This window comes from Schistocerca nitens, chromosome 2, assembly GCF_023898315.1.
Source record: "Schistocerca nitens isolate TAMUIC-IGC-003100 chromosome 2, iqSchNite1.1, whole genome shotgun sequence".
NCBI lineage: Eukaryota > Metazoa > Arthropoda > Insecta > Orthoptera > Acrididae > Schistocerca > Schistocerca nitens.
The window spans coordinates 965,453,357-965,466,194 of record NC_064615.1 but is presented as its reverse complement, the minus strand read 5'-3'; the positions used below and the strand labels follow the sequence as shown (position 1 = coordinate 965,466,194).

General features: G+C 43.7%; 1 protein-coding gene across 1 annotated transcript in view; it reads left to right on the top strand.

Annotated features, from left to right (window-relative positions):
- Positions 1-12,838, top strand: part of LOC126234743 (UDP-glycosyltransferase UGT5-like) — a 136,745-nt gene that overhangs the window by 86,349 nt on the left and 37,558 nt on the right. Inside the window, exon 5 of the mRNA XM_049943489.1 lies at positions 10,871-11,093. Coding sequence (XP_049799446.1) covers positions 10,871-11,093 — 223 coding nt within the window. The remainder of the gene's footprint in view (positions 1-10,870; positions 11,094-12,838) is intronic.

The following is a 12,838-nucleotide window of genomic DNA, read 5'->3' as shown; positions in this document are numbered from 1 at the left end:
ACCCGCACATCGGGCTAACGTTACGCAACAGTTTCTTCGTGATAACAACTTTGAAGTGATTCCTCATGCTCCTTACTCACCTGACCTGGCTTCTAGTGACTTTTGGCTTTTTCCAACAATGAAAGACACTCTCCGTGGCCGCACATTCACCAGCAGTGCTGCTATTGCCTCAGCGATTTTCCAGTGGTCAAAACAGACTCCTAAAGAAGCCTTCGCCGCTGCCATGGAATCATGGCGTCAGCGTTGTGAAAAATGTGTACGTCTGCAGGGCGATTACGTCGAGAAGTAACGCCAGTTTCATCGATTTCGGGTGAGTAGTTAATTAGAAAAAAAATCGGAGGCCTTAGAACTTGAATGCACCTCGTAATGTGACGGACAGGGTGGGCAGCAATCTGCGGTTGTTTGCTGATGATGCTGTGGTGTATGGGAACGTGTCAAACTTGACTGACTGTATAAGGACACAAGATGACTTAGAGAAACATTTCTTGTTGGTGTGATGAATGGCAGCTAGCTCTAAATGTAGAAACATGTAAGTTACTGAAAATGAGTAGGAAAAACAAATCACATGTTCGGATACTGTATTATTAGTGTCCTGCTTATCATAGTCACGTCGTTTAAATATCTGGGTGTAACGTTGCAAAGCGATATGAAATGGAACGAGCATGTGAGAACAGTGGTAGGGAGAAATTTGGAAACGTGTGGTTCATCTGTAAAGGAGACCGCAAGTAGGAGGCTAGTGTGGCCTATTCTTCAATACCGCTCGAGTTTTTCATATCCGTACTGGATAGGATTTAAGGCAGACATCGAAGAAATTCAGAGGCAGGCCGCTAGATTTGTTACCAGTTGGTTCGAACAACATGAAATTGTCACGGAGATGTTTTGGGAACTCGAATGGAACTACCGGGAGGGTCGACTAAGTTCGTTTCGAGGAACTCTATTGAGAAAATTTATAGCGTCGGCATTTGAAGCTGAAGGGGCTGAAAGATTCTACTGCCGCCAACACACGTTTCGCTTGAGAACCACGAAAATAAAACACGAGAAACTAGGGATCATACGGAGGCATATAGACAGTAGTTTCTCCTCGCGCTATTTGCAAATGGAACAGGGAAGGAAATGACTATTAATGGTACAGAGTACTCTCCGCCATGCACCGCACGGTGGCTTGGGGAGTATGTGTATTGTTTCAAGTTATCGGCTTCCGGGCAGTGCCCATTCAGATATTTCAATAGTAATATCAGTGATGATGATGCGAAAGTAAGTACAACACAACGTCCCGTACCTAAGCGGAGCAAATATTCGACCCGGCCGGGACTCGAACCCAAGCCATTTTTCTTAGCAATGTACCGCTCTGACTGAGGGTTAGTGTTTAGATGTAGATATTGACTCACCGCTGTACGTGACACTCCAAGCGTGTTTGACCGATCTGCTTAAGTCGGCGTTGTGCTGGCTGCCCCCTGTAGACGCAGAATGTAAACACGGTCTCGCCAGTTAGGAAAAGATTTACTGGCGTATACTATCGATCCTGCGCATTTTCACAGGTCAAGCAACTTTCGCATAAAAATCTCAGTTCCCCAATACCATACATATAAATTGACGCCTTCAATTTGTGTTGACCATAACAAAGACAAAATGACTGGTCTACTCCATCTCATCATACACTGTTACTCTAAAATGTGCCTGATTTGACTGATTCCAGCTGTGACTAATATATCTGAAGTCAGGGACTACAACATTCCAAGCCAAGGCACGTAACTGTCTCCGTCTCCTCAAACTCCTCTCTGGTCGGACATAGGGATTAGACCCTTCCACTATCCTAAAAACCTATAAGTCCCTCATCTGCACCGTCCTATGTTATGCTCACCCCACTTGGATCACCGCCCCTCCCCCCCCCCCCCCCCACCTACATGAAATCCCTCCAAATCCTTGAGCACCATGCACTCCGCCTTGCTTCTCACGTCCGTCTCCCATCCCCCACACCAATCCTTTATGATCTGATTCCCTTCCCCCATCTCCTCCTTTTCCTTGAACGCATATGGATCCTATACATCTCCCGCAAACCGGATGCGCTCCATCCCCTCCCACCCTAGCCCGCTGCCACGCCTGTACCACACTGTCCTGCCTGATCTCCATCTCCTCATGCTCCATACCCTCACCCAAGGTGGCTTCCACCAACTCCCCCTCCCTGATGTTGTCCTCGTGCCTTCCATCTAGCCCTTCTACCAGATCTAATCCCTCCTTCTTCTCCCCCCCCCCTTCCTCAGGGCTTCCTCTCCCCCTCCCTCTCCCCCTTCCCTTCTTCCTCCTTTCCTCCTGCCGAACACCTTCTTTCTCCTTTTCACCCGCCCTCAGGCTTCTGGCTCCTTTCCTTCTCCCTTTCCCCCTACCGTCTCTCCCCCCTTTTCTTTACCCCCCTCCTCCCTTCACATCCAGAGGTAGGTCCCCTTCAGTGCAGTGACATTTAACGTTTTCATGGTGGTGTCAGTGTTTCCCCAGTGCTGTGTGCAGTGCTACATTCCACCAGCACCAACAGTGTCGCCAGCATTTGTGTTCCCACTGTGGTGTTTCTTTGTTTTCGTGTTGACTCACAGTATTCATTCTCCGCATGTGTGTGTGGCTCTCGTCTATGTTGTTTTTAAATCTACCATTTATACTTATATATTTTTGTTCTTGTTTATTCGTCACTTTATACCATTCTAAGTTATGTGTTCTTTTTCTCATTTCTTCTGTAACTCTCTTGGCTGAAGAGCAGCGTATTGTGCCGCTCCAACCAATCCCATTTTGGGGAGTGAAATAACAATAAAAAAACTACAACATTTTGCCTTTCACTTTATTCACAAGCTTACATATTTATACGTCAAGTGCTAATTCCCTGTGTTTGCAGCATGCTAATACCGTATTTTATTCTTGACATTGTAATAAGTTTTAGTGTATGAACTTCCTTATAGACAGTAGCATTGGCTTTCAAAAGATAAATATTGGAAATAACTGCTAACACTGCCAGATAAGGCACTAAATGAAGATGTTCATAAAAAACGCGCACAGTATTTAACAGTCATACCAAATCCACAATTTTCAAGATACGGCAATGAAATTTTGTACCATGCATTATATGAAATTAATACATTTACTGTTCCTTGAACTACATATAACTTCTTTTACAGAATTTAAAAATTTTATTTTGGAATAGTATATGTACCTTTTACCCAGAAACTACTGAAGAGATTTCTATAAAATTTTCTCTATTTAATCTCTTTGTATATAGTAAGCTTCTCTTATGAGGTTTTGTAATATATCGAATAGGAGAATTTTTTATAATTTTCTAATCATAACTCTGTAAGTTCAATATAAAATTCATGCAAAATTCCAAGAGCTTTGGCCCACATCTCAGTTTACACTCAGAATTTTAAAAGATAATATATATACTTAGAAGATAATACTTATATGGTTTATAGAAATAAGTGTACGAAATTTTGTAACCCTAGCCTTCATAGTTTTTTGAGAAAAGGTACGTAAACCTAAAAAAGCATAATTTTCAGGAAGTAAAACTTAAAGTTCAACCTAAAGTTTTTTTCTGATGCCACTTTTTAGAAGGCCCCAGATTTGTACTACGGGTCCACTTTCCCCTCAAGGCTTCTCCTCTGGTTTATTGTTTTCTGCCTTATTTTCTTCACCAAGTCTTCAACTAACTTTTCAGTTGCGGAGAGGCCCTGTAAATTTATTTTTGTAGTGATTTCTTGAGTGAAAGTTCTTAGCTTAAAGCCCACTCTCTCTAATACCTTCATCCTCCCTACATTCCCATCATTAAATACAAGAACTGCATTATAAAGTTTTTAACATGGCTTCGTTGACAGCGACCGCTTACAAGGCAAAATTAAAGCTATGACAGCTCTCGGTCGCAAAAATGAAGTCTTTTGACCGAGGTGTCGACACTACTATGAGTGCCTCCATCAGAAGTAAAACACTCAAGTTGGCATGTCACGTATAAAACAAATATCAAGGAATGTAATTCTAAATGGTTCAAATGGCTCTGAGCACTATGGGACTTAACATCTATGGTCATCAGTCCCCTAGAACTGAGAACTACTTAAACCTAACTAACCTAAGGACATCACACAACACCCAGACATCACGAGGCAGAGAAAATCCCTGACCCCGCCGGGAATCGAACCCGGGAACCTGGGCGTGGGAAGCGAGAACGCTACCGCACGACCACGAGATGCGGGCAATGTAATTCTACCGTAGCTCTACACGTGTGAGCAGCCCATAGTGGCTTGCCTTCTACGTTTTCTATTTTGAAATGTTGTGACTAGAGATTTATCGCTTGATATTTATTTTATACGTGACATGCCAGTTTGAGAGTTTTACTTCTCATGAAGGTTCAAATCAAATGGCTCTGAGCACTATGGGACTCAACTGCTGAGGTCATTAGTCCCCTAGAACTTAGAACTAGTTAAACCTAACTAACCTAAGGACATCACAAACATCCATGCCCGAGGCAGGATTCGAACCTGCGACCGTAGCGGTCTTGCGGTTCCAGACTGCAGCGCCTTTAACCGCACGGTCACTTCGGCCGGCTCTCATGAAGGCACTCTTAGTAGTGCCGAGACCTAGGTAAAAAGACTTCATTTTTGCGACCGAGGGCTGTTATTGCTTTAATTTTTCTGCATTATAAGTTGCAATTATAACAACTGTAGCAGATTAAAATGTGGCAAAATAAGGATTGCTTCCTCATAAACAAAGCGCAGGTTTGTTATTGTTCCTAAGATATGGTATGGTGTCACAGATAATGTATAAAAGAAAAGAATATATTTCACAACCTTCTAGATGCATCCCGTGCAAGAATGCTGGAAAGAAATCCACGGAATTGTTGTACACCTAGCTAGTATTGAAATGTTGCTCCAAATAGCGAACGTGGCAGGAGGGTCGCGTCATACGTTTAATTATTTTTGGCTTACTTCAGGTGCGATTTAATTACTGAAGCATCGGGAACTTATTGTCCGTGAGTTATTCTTATAAATGAAAAAGAAATTGAAAATTGTCATTCCCGGTCAGTTTCATGAACGTCCCCCCTTAACATGAAGAGTAATGGCTTTCTAGGGACACAACTATGTTTGCGAAAGCCTCTCTATTCAGGCTGCCTCTGACTGGCAAAATGCTTTCAGTCCAGCCGAAAACCTAGCGATATGCCGTCGACAAAAATGTTTTCTTTTGTAAACATCAGTGTGACATGGCATCGAAAGTTTATTTCAGCGTCTAGAAACACTGAATCAAGTGCGTTGCTCTGTCACTGGCTCTTAGGCAGAATTAAATGTAAAATCTTGGGCGCAAGTCCGTGGTCGTGCTACTGGCCAAACTTCAGGTGGAGTGCACATTTTCATCGCTGCAGCACTAGCAGAGGAGGAGGGTGGCACCTTAGCCCGGTAGCATTTTACCCCAAAGAAACGATTACAGTACCCATTTGATAATAGGAAAAGTGAACCTGTGGCCATTCTGGAGGAACTGGAACGAAGGATAATTCGTCTCCTATCCAGGTTTGAACCCGTGGCCTCCCAAGCCAGAGTCTATTGTTCTATCCACTAGACCACCACGGCCACAACACTGGCTTTTAGCGTATCATATGTGAACACGTGAATTGGATTTAACATGACCGATGTATTCGGAATCCATGTTGCTTACTGTTGTGAGGGTCCATTATGTTCGAACACAGAGTAAGTTCTTGATCTCCAAATATACGCGAGTATTATAGGACACCTATATGCTCCGATAGTGTTGTTATAAATGTTATCTACGTTATTAATACTGTGGGAAAACCGGAAAAGAAGCGAAATGTTTGGTATATGCCTATGGATGTTGAAAATTAGGTGAACTGATCAAAAATGGGGGGGGGGGGGGGGCGGTCTGCCGAATCGGTGAGGAAAGAAACATGTGCAAAGAACTGAGCAGAAGTTAGGACAGATTCATAGGACTTCTGTTAAGACGTAAAGGAATAACTCTCATGCTACTGGAGGGAGTAGTAAAGGGTAAAATCTGTAGGGGAAGACAGAGATTGCAATACAACCAACAAATAATTGAGCACTTTCAGTGCAAATGCTACTCGGAAGTCATAGGTGATGATGTTGGTGTAAGATGGGGGGGGGGGGGGGGGTTGCATATAAACCCAGTCAGTACAATTATGGGAAGAAATGAAGCACCCATAAGACAGGAGAATATAATATGAAACTTCATGCGTTGAGAGGATGATTGTAGTGATAGCAAAATCGACTCAAATTTACAAAGAAAGTGGCAGTACCAGCCCACATACCTGGCCTGGATACTTTTACTGATTCGGTTAGGAAGTTTATCATTAAGGCGTTGTCTCCTCTCCTGAGGCAAGTTGACCAACAGCCTTTGTAACTGGTCCTTGATATATTGGATACTGGCAATGGGACAGAGTTGACGTGCAAGCTGGTCCTATAAATATTCCTTCGGGGACAGATGTAGGGATCTTGCTGGCCACGGATTAACTGAAGATAACGCTGACAATTAATGTACACACGTGCCATATGTGGGCGAGCATTATCTTTTGTGCGAGAGTTAACACAAGAGGGCACAAGATGCCCATGACTTACTATTCCCTCAATCACTTGACCTTAAGTTCTGGCAGATGGCTCTGCTCACCATGTCACCAGAAGTTGCATGTTGTGCCTCACCAAAACAACGGTCACTGCCGCACTCACCAACAATAGTGATGCGCAGAACCACAATTCATTGCTGTTCTCAATTCAACGCCATTCATTACCATTCCATGCTTCTAGATCGTGGGACTACTCCAAATGCAGCCTTCAGTGGAGTGATGTTAACAGTAGCCTACATTTGGAATGGTAATTCCCTAGTCTGGTCTCAGAACAGTGGTGTAAGATGACACAGAGTCCATTATTACTTCTTGGATGTCAAATGCTGAAGTGAAGAGGTTACGATGTGCTTTGTGCACAATACGGCGATCCTCTCTTGTGGTGGCCAGACGTGGTTGACCACAAGTTTGACGACGAATATGGCTGCCCTCACGTTTGGACGCAGTCCAATATCCGGCCACTATCGTATCCTAATCCCCCGAAAATCTGAATACAGCACGATTCGATTAGCCGGCTAAACGGAGACACACAGTGAGCCCCTTTCAAACTCAGCTGCCAATAACGTTGTCTCAAATGGGTAAGTGGTATCTTCGTGTCCTTCACAGTGATCACTCAACATTTATCACTCTTCACGCCCTTTGTATATCCTTCGAGGCATGGTAACAACATTAAACAGGAAAAACACTATTGCGGACGGTCTACTAGTCACAGAGAATTGCAGAATACCCGCTGATGGTCTACGGATTTACAATGACGTCTGACCATGTCCCCTCCTTTTGACAGGTAGCGTAATATAAAGTTATCGGGTTTCGAAGACTATCACTCCTGTCACCTTGTGGTGAAGCGTCTTTTCGTAGGTAATCCAACTTCTCCGGGTACTACACGGCAATTGGGAATTGTGACAGGGTCCGTACTCGAGACCTAGAATGTTCCATCATACCCTACATCGGGTGCTGTCTGGATGCCTCTATGCTTGGGGATCTAGCTTCCAAATGTGACCTGTAACTGGTACCAAACACATTTCAGTTGGGAACAACCGTCTCTGTTTGGGAGGCCATCATTCCTGTTAATTCCGAAGTCTTCCTTTACTATGTCTCAAAATCAAATGGCCGTGCACAGTACTCTGTCCCGTTCCAAATCGAACATATGGCCTGCTGTCCAAGCTAAAATCAGCAGCTCCCGAGTTATGTATGCCGGACAAAAAATTACTCACCTGCAGGAGACATCAAAACATCGTCAAAATCTTTGTTGACAGCCTCATTTCGGCGAGGAAGAGAATCTACAAGTTTCTTTTTGCATGTTCTATCCAGTTGAAGCCACTCATTGATGATTAGGTCAGCAAAGCTATGAAACTACAGTGACGTTAGCAACGTTTCACAGTGTTTTCTATAGCATTAAGAAAGGGCGAATTAGTAGAACACTCTAGATAAGAGAGAGAGTGCCTGCTTATTCGCCAAAGCAAAACAGTATGTCAGGAGGCCTGTGAACAATACTGTCGTCATCTTCGAAGACAGGGGTGTCCACAGTACACACATATTGAAGATGTAGAAGCAACGGCAACATTTGAGCACAGATAACGTAGAAATAATCCATGTTCAGCGTAATCTGAATGAGTGAGTCGAGGACATGGTACGAAAAAGACACCCGAAACAGCGCATAAGTACACTCTGCATATATTGCAGTTTCAACGCCGCAATTACACTGAACGCCTATCATATGAAAAGCAACAACAACGTGACTCCTCAAACAATAGACACGACTGAATCTTCCTGGCAGATTAGACACGCCTGCATTCATTTACCATCCAGTTTCAAAGTTTCTTGACCCACTGAAGACGTGCAAATTCGTGTGCCACGTTTTGCGAGATACCGACCTGAAAATACATTGCATTCAGGTTTGTTCACAGATCGGTTTCTGGTTGGGACGCCTCTTCGTGAACTGACAGCAGCAATTCGTGTCAGGTTTGTAATCGATTAGCACTGAAAAAGGGATCCCACGAGGGGAACCGGCTGCTAGGGATAAAATTGCTCTTTCCCAAAAATTTTAAATTTTGAATAACGTGATAATTACACCAAACAGATAAAATATTCCTATTCTTTGTTTATGATCTTTAAATTTTTCAAATGATTTTACACAACTGCTATGGGATAGCAATATGCACATATACACATGCTGATAGTCTCGCGTACGCGAGGTATAAAAGGGCATCGCTTTGGTCGAGTTGGTATTTGTACTCATGAGATTCATGTGAAAAGGTTTCCGAAATGACGGGATTTGACAGACTTTGAACGCGGAATGGTATTGGAGCAAAACGCACGGGACATTTCATTTTGGAAATTGTTAAGGAATTCAATATTCCGGTGTCCACAGTGTTAAGAGTGTGCCGGGAACACCATATTTCAGGCATTACCTCTTACACGAATGACGCAGTGGCCAACAGAATTCACATAACGACCTAAAGTTATCAGTGCTAACAGGCAAGCAACACTGCATGAAATAATCGCAGAAATCAATGTGGGACGTACGACGAACGTGTCGATTAGGACAATGTTGCAAATTCTGGAGCGAATGGGCTATGGCAGTAGACGACCGACGCCAGTGCCTTTGCTAACAGCACAACATCGTCTGCTGTGTCTCTCCTGCGCTCGTGACCATACCGGTTGTAGCCTAGAAGACTGCTCAGATGAGTCTCGATTTCAGTTGGTAAGAGCTGATGATAGGGTTCGTCTGTGGTGCTGACCTCACAAAGCCATGGATCGAAGTTGTCAACAAGGCACAGTGCAAGCTGGTGGTGGCTCTATACTGGTGTGGGCTGTGTTTATGTGACGTGAACCGTGTCCTCTGGTCCAACTGAACCGATCTTTGATTGGGAATGGTTATACTCGGTTACTTGGAGACCATTTGCAGCCATTCGTAAACTTCAGGTTCCCAAACAACGATGGAATTTTTATGGGTCAATGTGCCATGTTACTGGGCCACAACTGTTTGCGATTTGTTATAAGAACATTCTGGACAGTTCGAGCGAATGATTTGGCTACCCATATCGCCCGAGTTAAATCTCACTGAATATTCAGTGGACATAATTGTAAGGTCTTCATGCAGAAAATCCTGCACCGGCAACACCTTCGTAGTTTTGGACGGCTATAGAGGCAGCATGGTTCAATATTTCTGGAAGGGACGTCCAATGACTTATTGAATTCATGCCACGTCGATTTTCTACACTATGCCGCGAAAAAGGAGGTCGGACACGACGTTAGGAGGTGTCCCACGACTTTTGTCATCTCTATGTTATCATGGATGATGTTGACGCTGTTATGATGTACTGATTATGCTGTTGGCGCATCAGAAAGGTCATACTCGTGATGAAGTTGGAATAATGAGTAGACCCTACTACAGTGGGGCTCGGTGGAGCCATAGGAAACCACTAACATAATTTGAGAGGGAGGATGGAAGAGGGACAAAACCGAAGAATGGCGTGAACAGGAGCATTGGTGATGAAGGCAAGCAGGGTATATCTTGGAGCAGATTTCATCTCTGGGTAGTGCATATTGGTCGAACGTTCGGTGGGAGAGAATGAATAAGGCATGAAGTTGCGTGGAAGGTAAGATATTAGCGTTATGGTGCAACGAGGTACCTGAAAAGGGGATTGGTGGGTAGCAGATTGATTGCTTTGACCTTTTTTCAGTTAAACTGATGCATTCGAATGTATTCCAAGAAAATAAGGTGTGTGAAATGGAGAGTTAGTGTAGGAATAGAACTTATTAACGTAGGTGGTTCCGGGACGTGAAGCGATGTGTATGTCTTTCTAGGATTTCAAGGGATTTCCAGAACTTAGGAGAGACGAAGTTGTAGACAACATTGTCATAAGTTTGGATTGGGAAGTTGATGGATTTTTCGCCAAGGATAATGATAGAATGATGTAGATTCCAGATGTTGCCTGTTGGTAGTTAAAGCATGTATAGCGCTTCGTGTTGGATGTTGAGAAGGTGTGCTTTCCATATTAGTTTTCTGTCGAAGGCTAGTCTAAAATATTTTCTTTACTTTCTTTGTTAGTTAGAGGGATGGGTTGGTTGTAGTTGGCGAGGTGGAAATCTGCAAGGAAGCAATTGTAGAGTGTTGTGGCCAAGGATTGTGGCTTTGTTTCTCTGTTGATTTACTTGACGGTCCCTCTTGTTACACCACTCAAGCAAGAGTGACATTCGGGCGAAAGGCAACGAGATTTTAATTATTCAGCCATTGTGTTATTTCCTCTGTTTCAGGACATCCAGGAGTTCATGGACGGAGCGGAACACGGAGTGATCTACTTCAGTCTCGGCTCCAACGTCAAGAGTAATTCGTTGCCTTGGGAGAAGATACAGGCCTTCCTGGATGCGTTTCGAGAGCTGCCACAGCGAGTCCTTTGGAAATGGGAGAACGACTCGTTGCCTGGACAACCAGATAATGTTATGATCAACAAGTGGCTGCCACAGCAGGGTGTCCTAAGTGAGTTGTGTTTACTAGTTTTTGTTTTTGTACGTCCAGTCTTCTGAAGGTTTGAGGGACTTCGGCCATTCACTTATGTAAAAATTAAGTGGAAAACTGCAGCCGTCCTTCCGATGTTATTTATTATATAGCTACCAGTTCCGGTGATTCAGTACACCATCTTTAGGCCTTAACTGTATACACAGTCCTATCTGTGGCTAACATCTATGAGCTGGTTTCCGTAGACTGTAACAACGATGTTGTGACTCTAGCCACCAGGCAGCTACTACGATCTATCTACATAACAAATATATTTAGTGAATTAAAGATTCTTCCAAAATGCTTTTTTATTCCAGTCTCTGATCACAAATGAATTCTTTAGACGATGACCATCTTCAGAACTAAAATATATACATCTAATGAGCAGTGTGTCTTTTAACATAAAACAGCAATGTGTATCACAATATACTGTCATACACCAGGGAAATGTACAGATAAATTATGGTATAACGTACCTTTTTTACACCATGTCCTAAAGTGATACGGCCATAATGGCATCGTCAAAACATGTAAATATAATCAGCATAGCATCGTCACATAGATTTAAAATACGACGGCGGTTCAGAAAGTAACCTCCGATTGATCACAGTGCGGGTTGTGGGGGGAGTAGCGACGCCATCTGTGCGTTCACGCACTCAACAGGTCAGTCGGCATCAAGCTGTGGTCGAGTGAACGTCGTACCTGCGCTAGTTTAGTTTTTGTGGCAGTTTGAAATGTGTGCTGCAATAGAAAACCCCGCCAAATGTGAAGTGCGTGCTGTCATAAGGTTTTTTACAGCCAAAGGATATTCTGCAGCAGCTATTCATCTTGAGCTTTGTGCCGTGTACGGACCAAGAGTTATGAGTGAAGGAGTTGTCCGTGAATGGGTACGTTTATTTAAAAGTGGACGAGAAAACGTTCATAATGAAGAGAGGAGTGGTAGACCATCATTGGTGACTGACGAACTCGTTCAGACAGTTGATGCAAAAGTTCGTGAAAATCGACGTTTCTCAATGTCGGAGTTGTCTACTGGTTTTCCACAGATTTCTAAGACTCTCTTGTACGAGATGGTGACAGCAAGATTGGGTTACCGTAAGTTCTGTGCACGATGGGTGCCCAAAATTCTTACCGACCACCACAAAACTCAAAGAATGGCCTCTGCATTAGACTTTCTGTCACGTCAGGAGAACGAGGGAGAACCATTGTTAAACAGAATCGTGACCGGTGACGAATCCTGGATTAAGTACGTGAACCCTGAGACAAAAGAACAATCAAAGATGTGGGCACATTCAAATTCGCCTACCAAACCAAGAAAAGCCTCGCAAGATTTTTCTGCCAGAAAACTGATGGCAACGGTGTTTTGGGATGCCAAAGGGGTGTTGTTGGTTGAATTCATGGAACGTGGTACGACCATTAATCAAGACGTGTACTGTGAAACAATAAAAAAGTTACGACGGGCTATACAGAACAAACGCCGTGGTATGCTGACTTCCGGTATCGTTTTTTTGCACGATAACGCCCGTCCTCACTCTGCTCGCAGAACAACGGCCCTTCTTGAGTCCTTCAAGTGGGACGTTATCAACCATCCACCTTACAGCCCAGACCTGGCGCCAAGTGATTATCACCTCTTCATGCATTTGAAGAAATGGCTCGGGTCACAGCGGTTTGATGACGACGAAGAGCTCAAAGATGCGGTCACAGGCTGGCTCCAGGCACAAGCGGGTGAT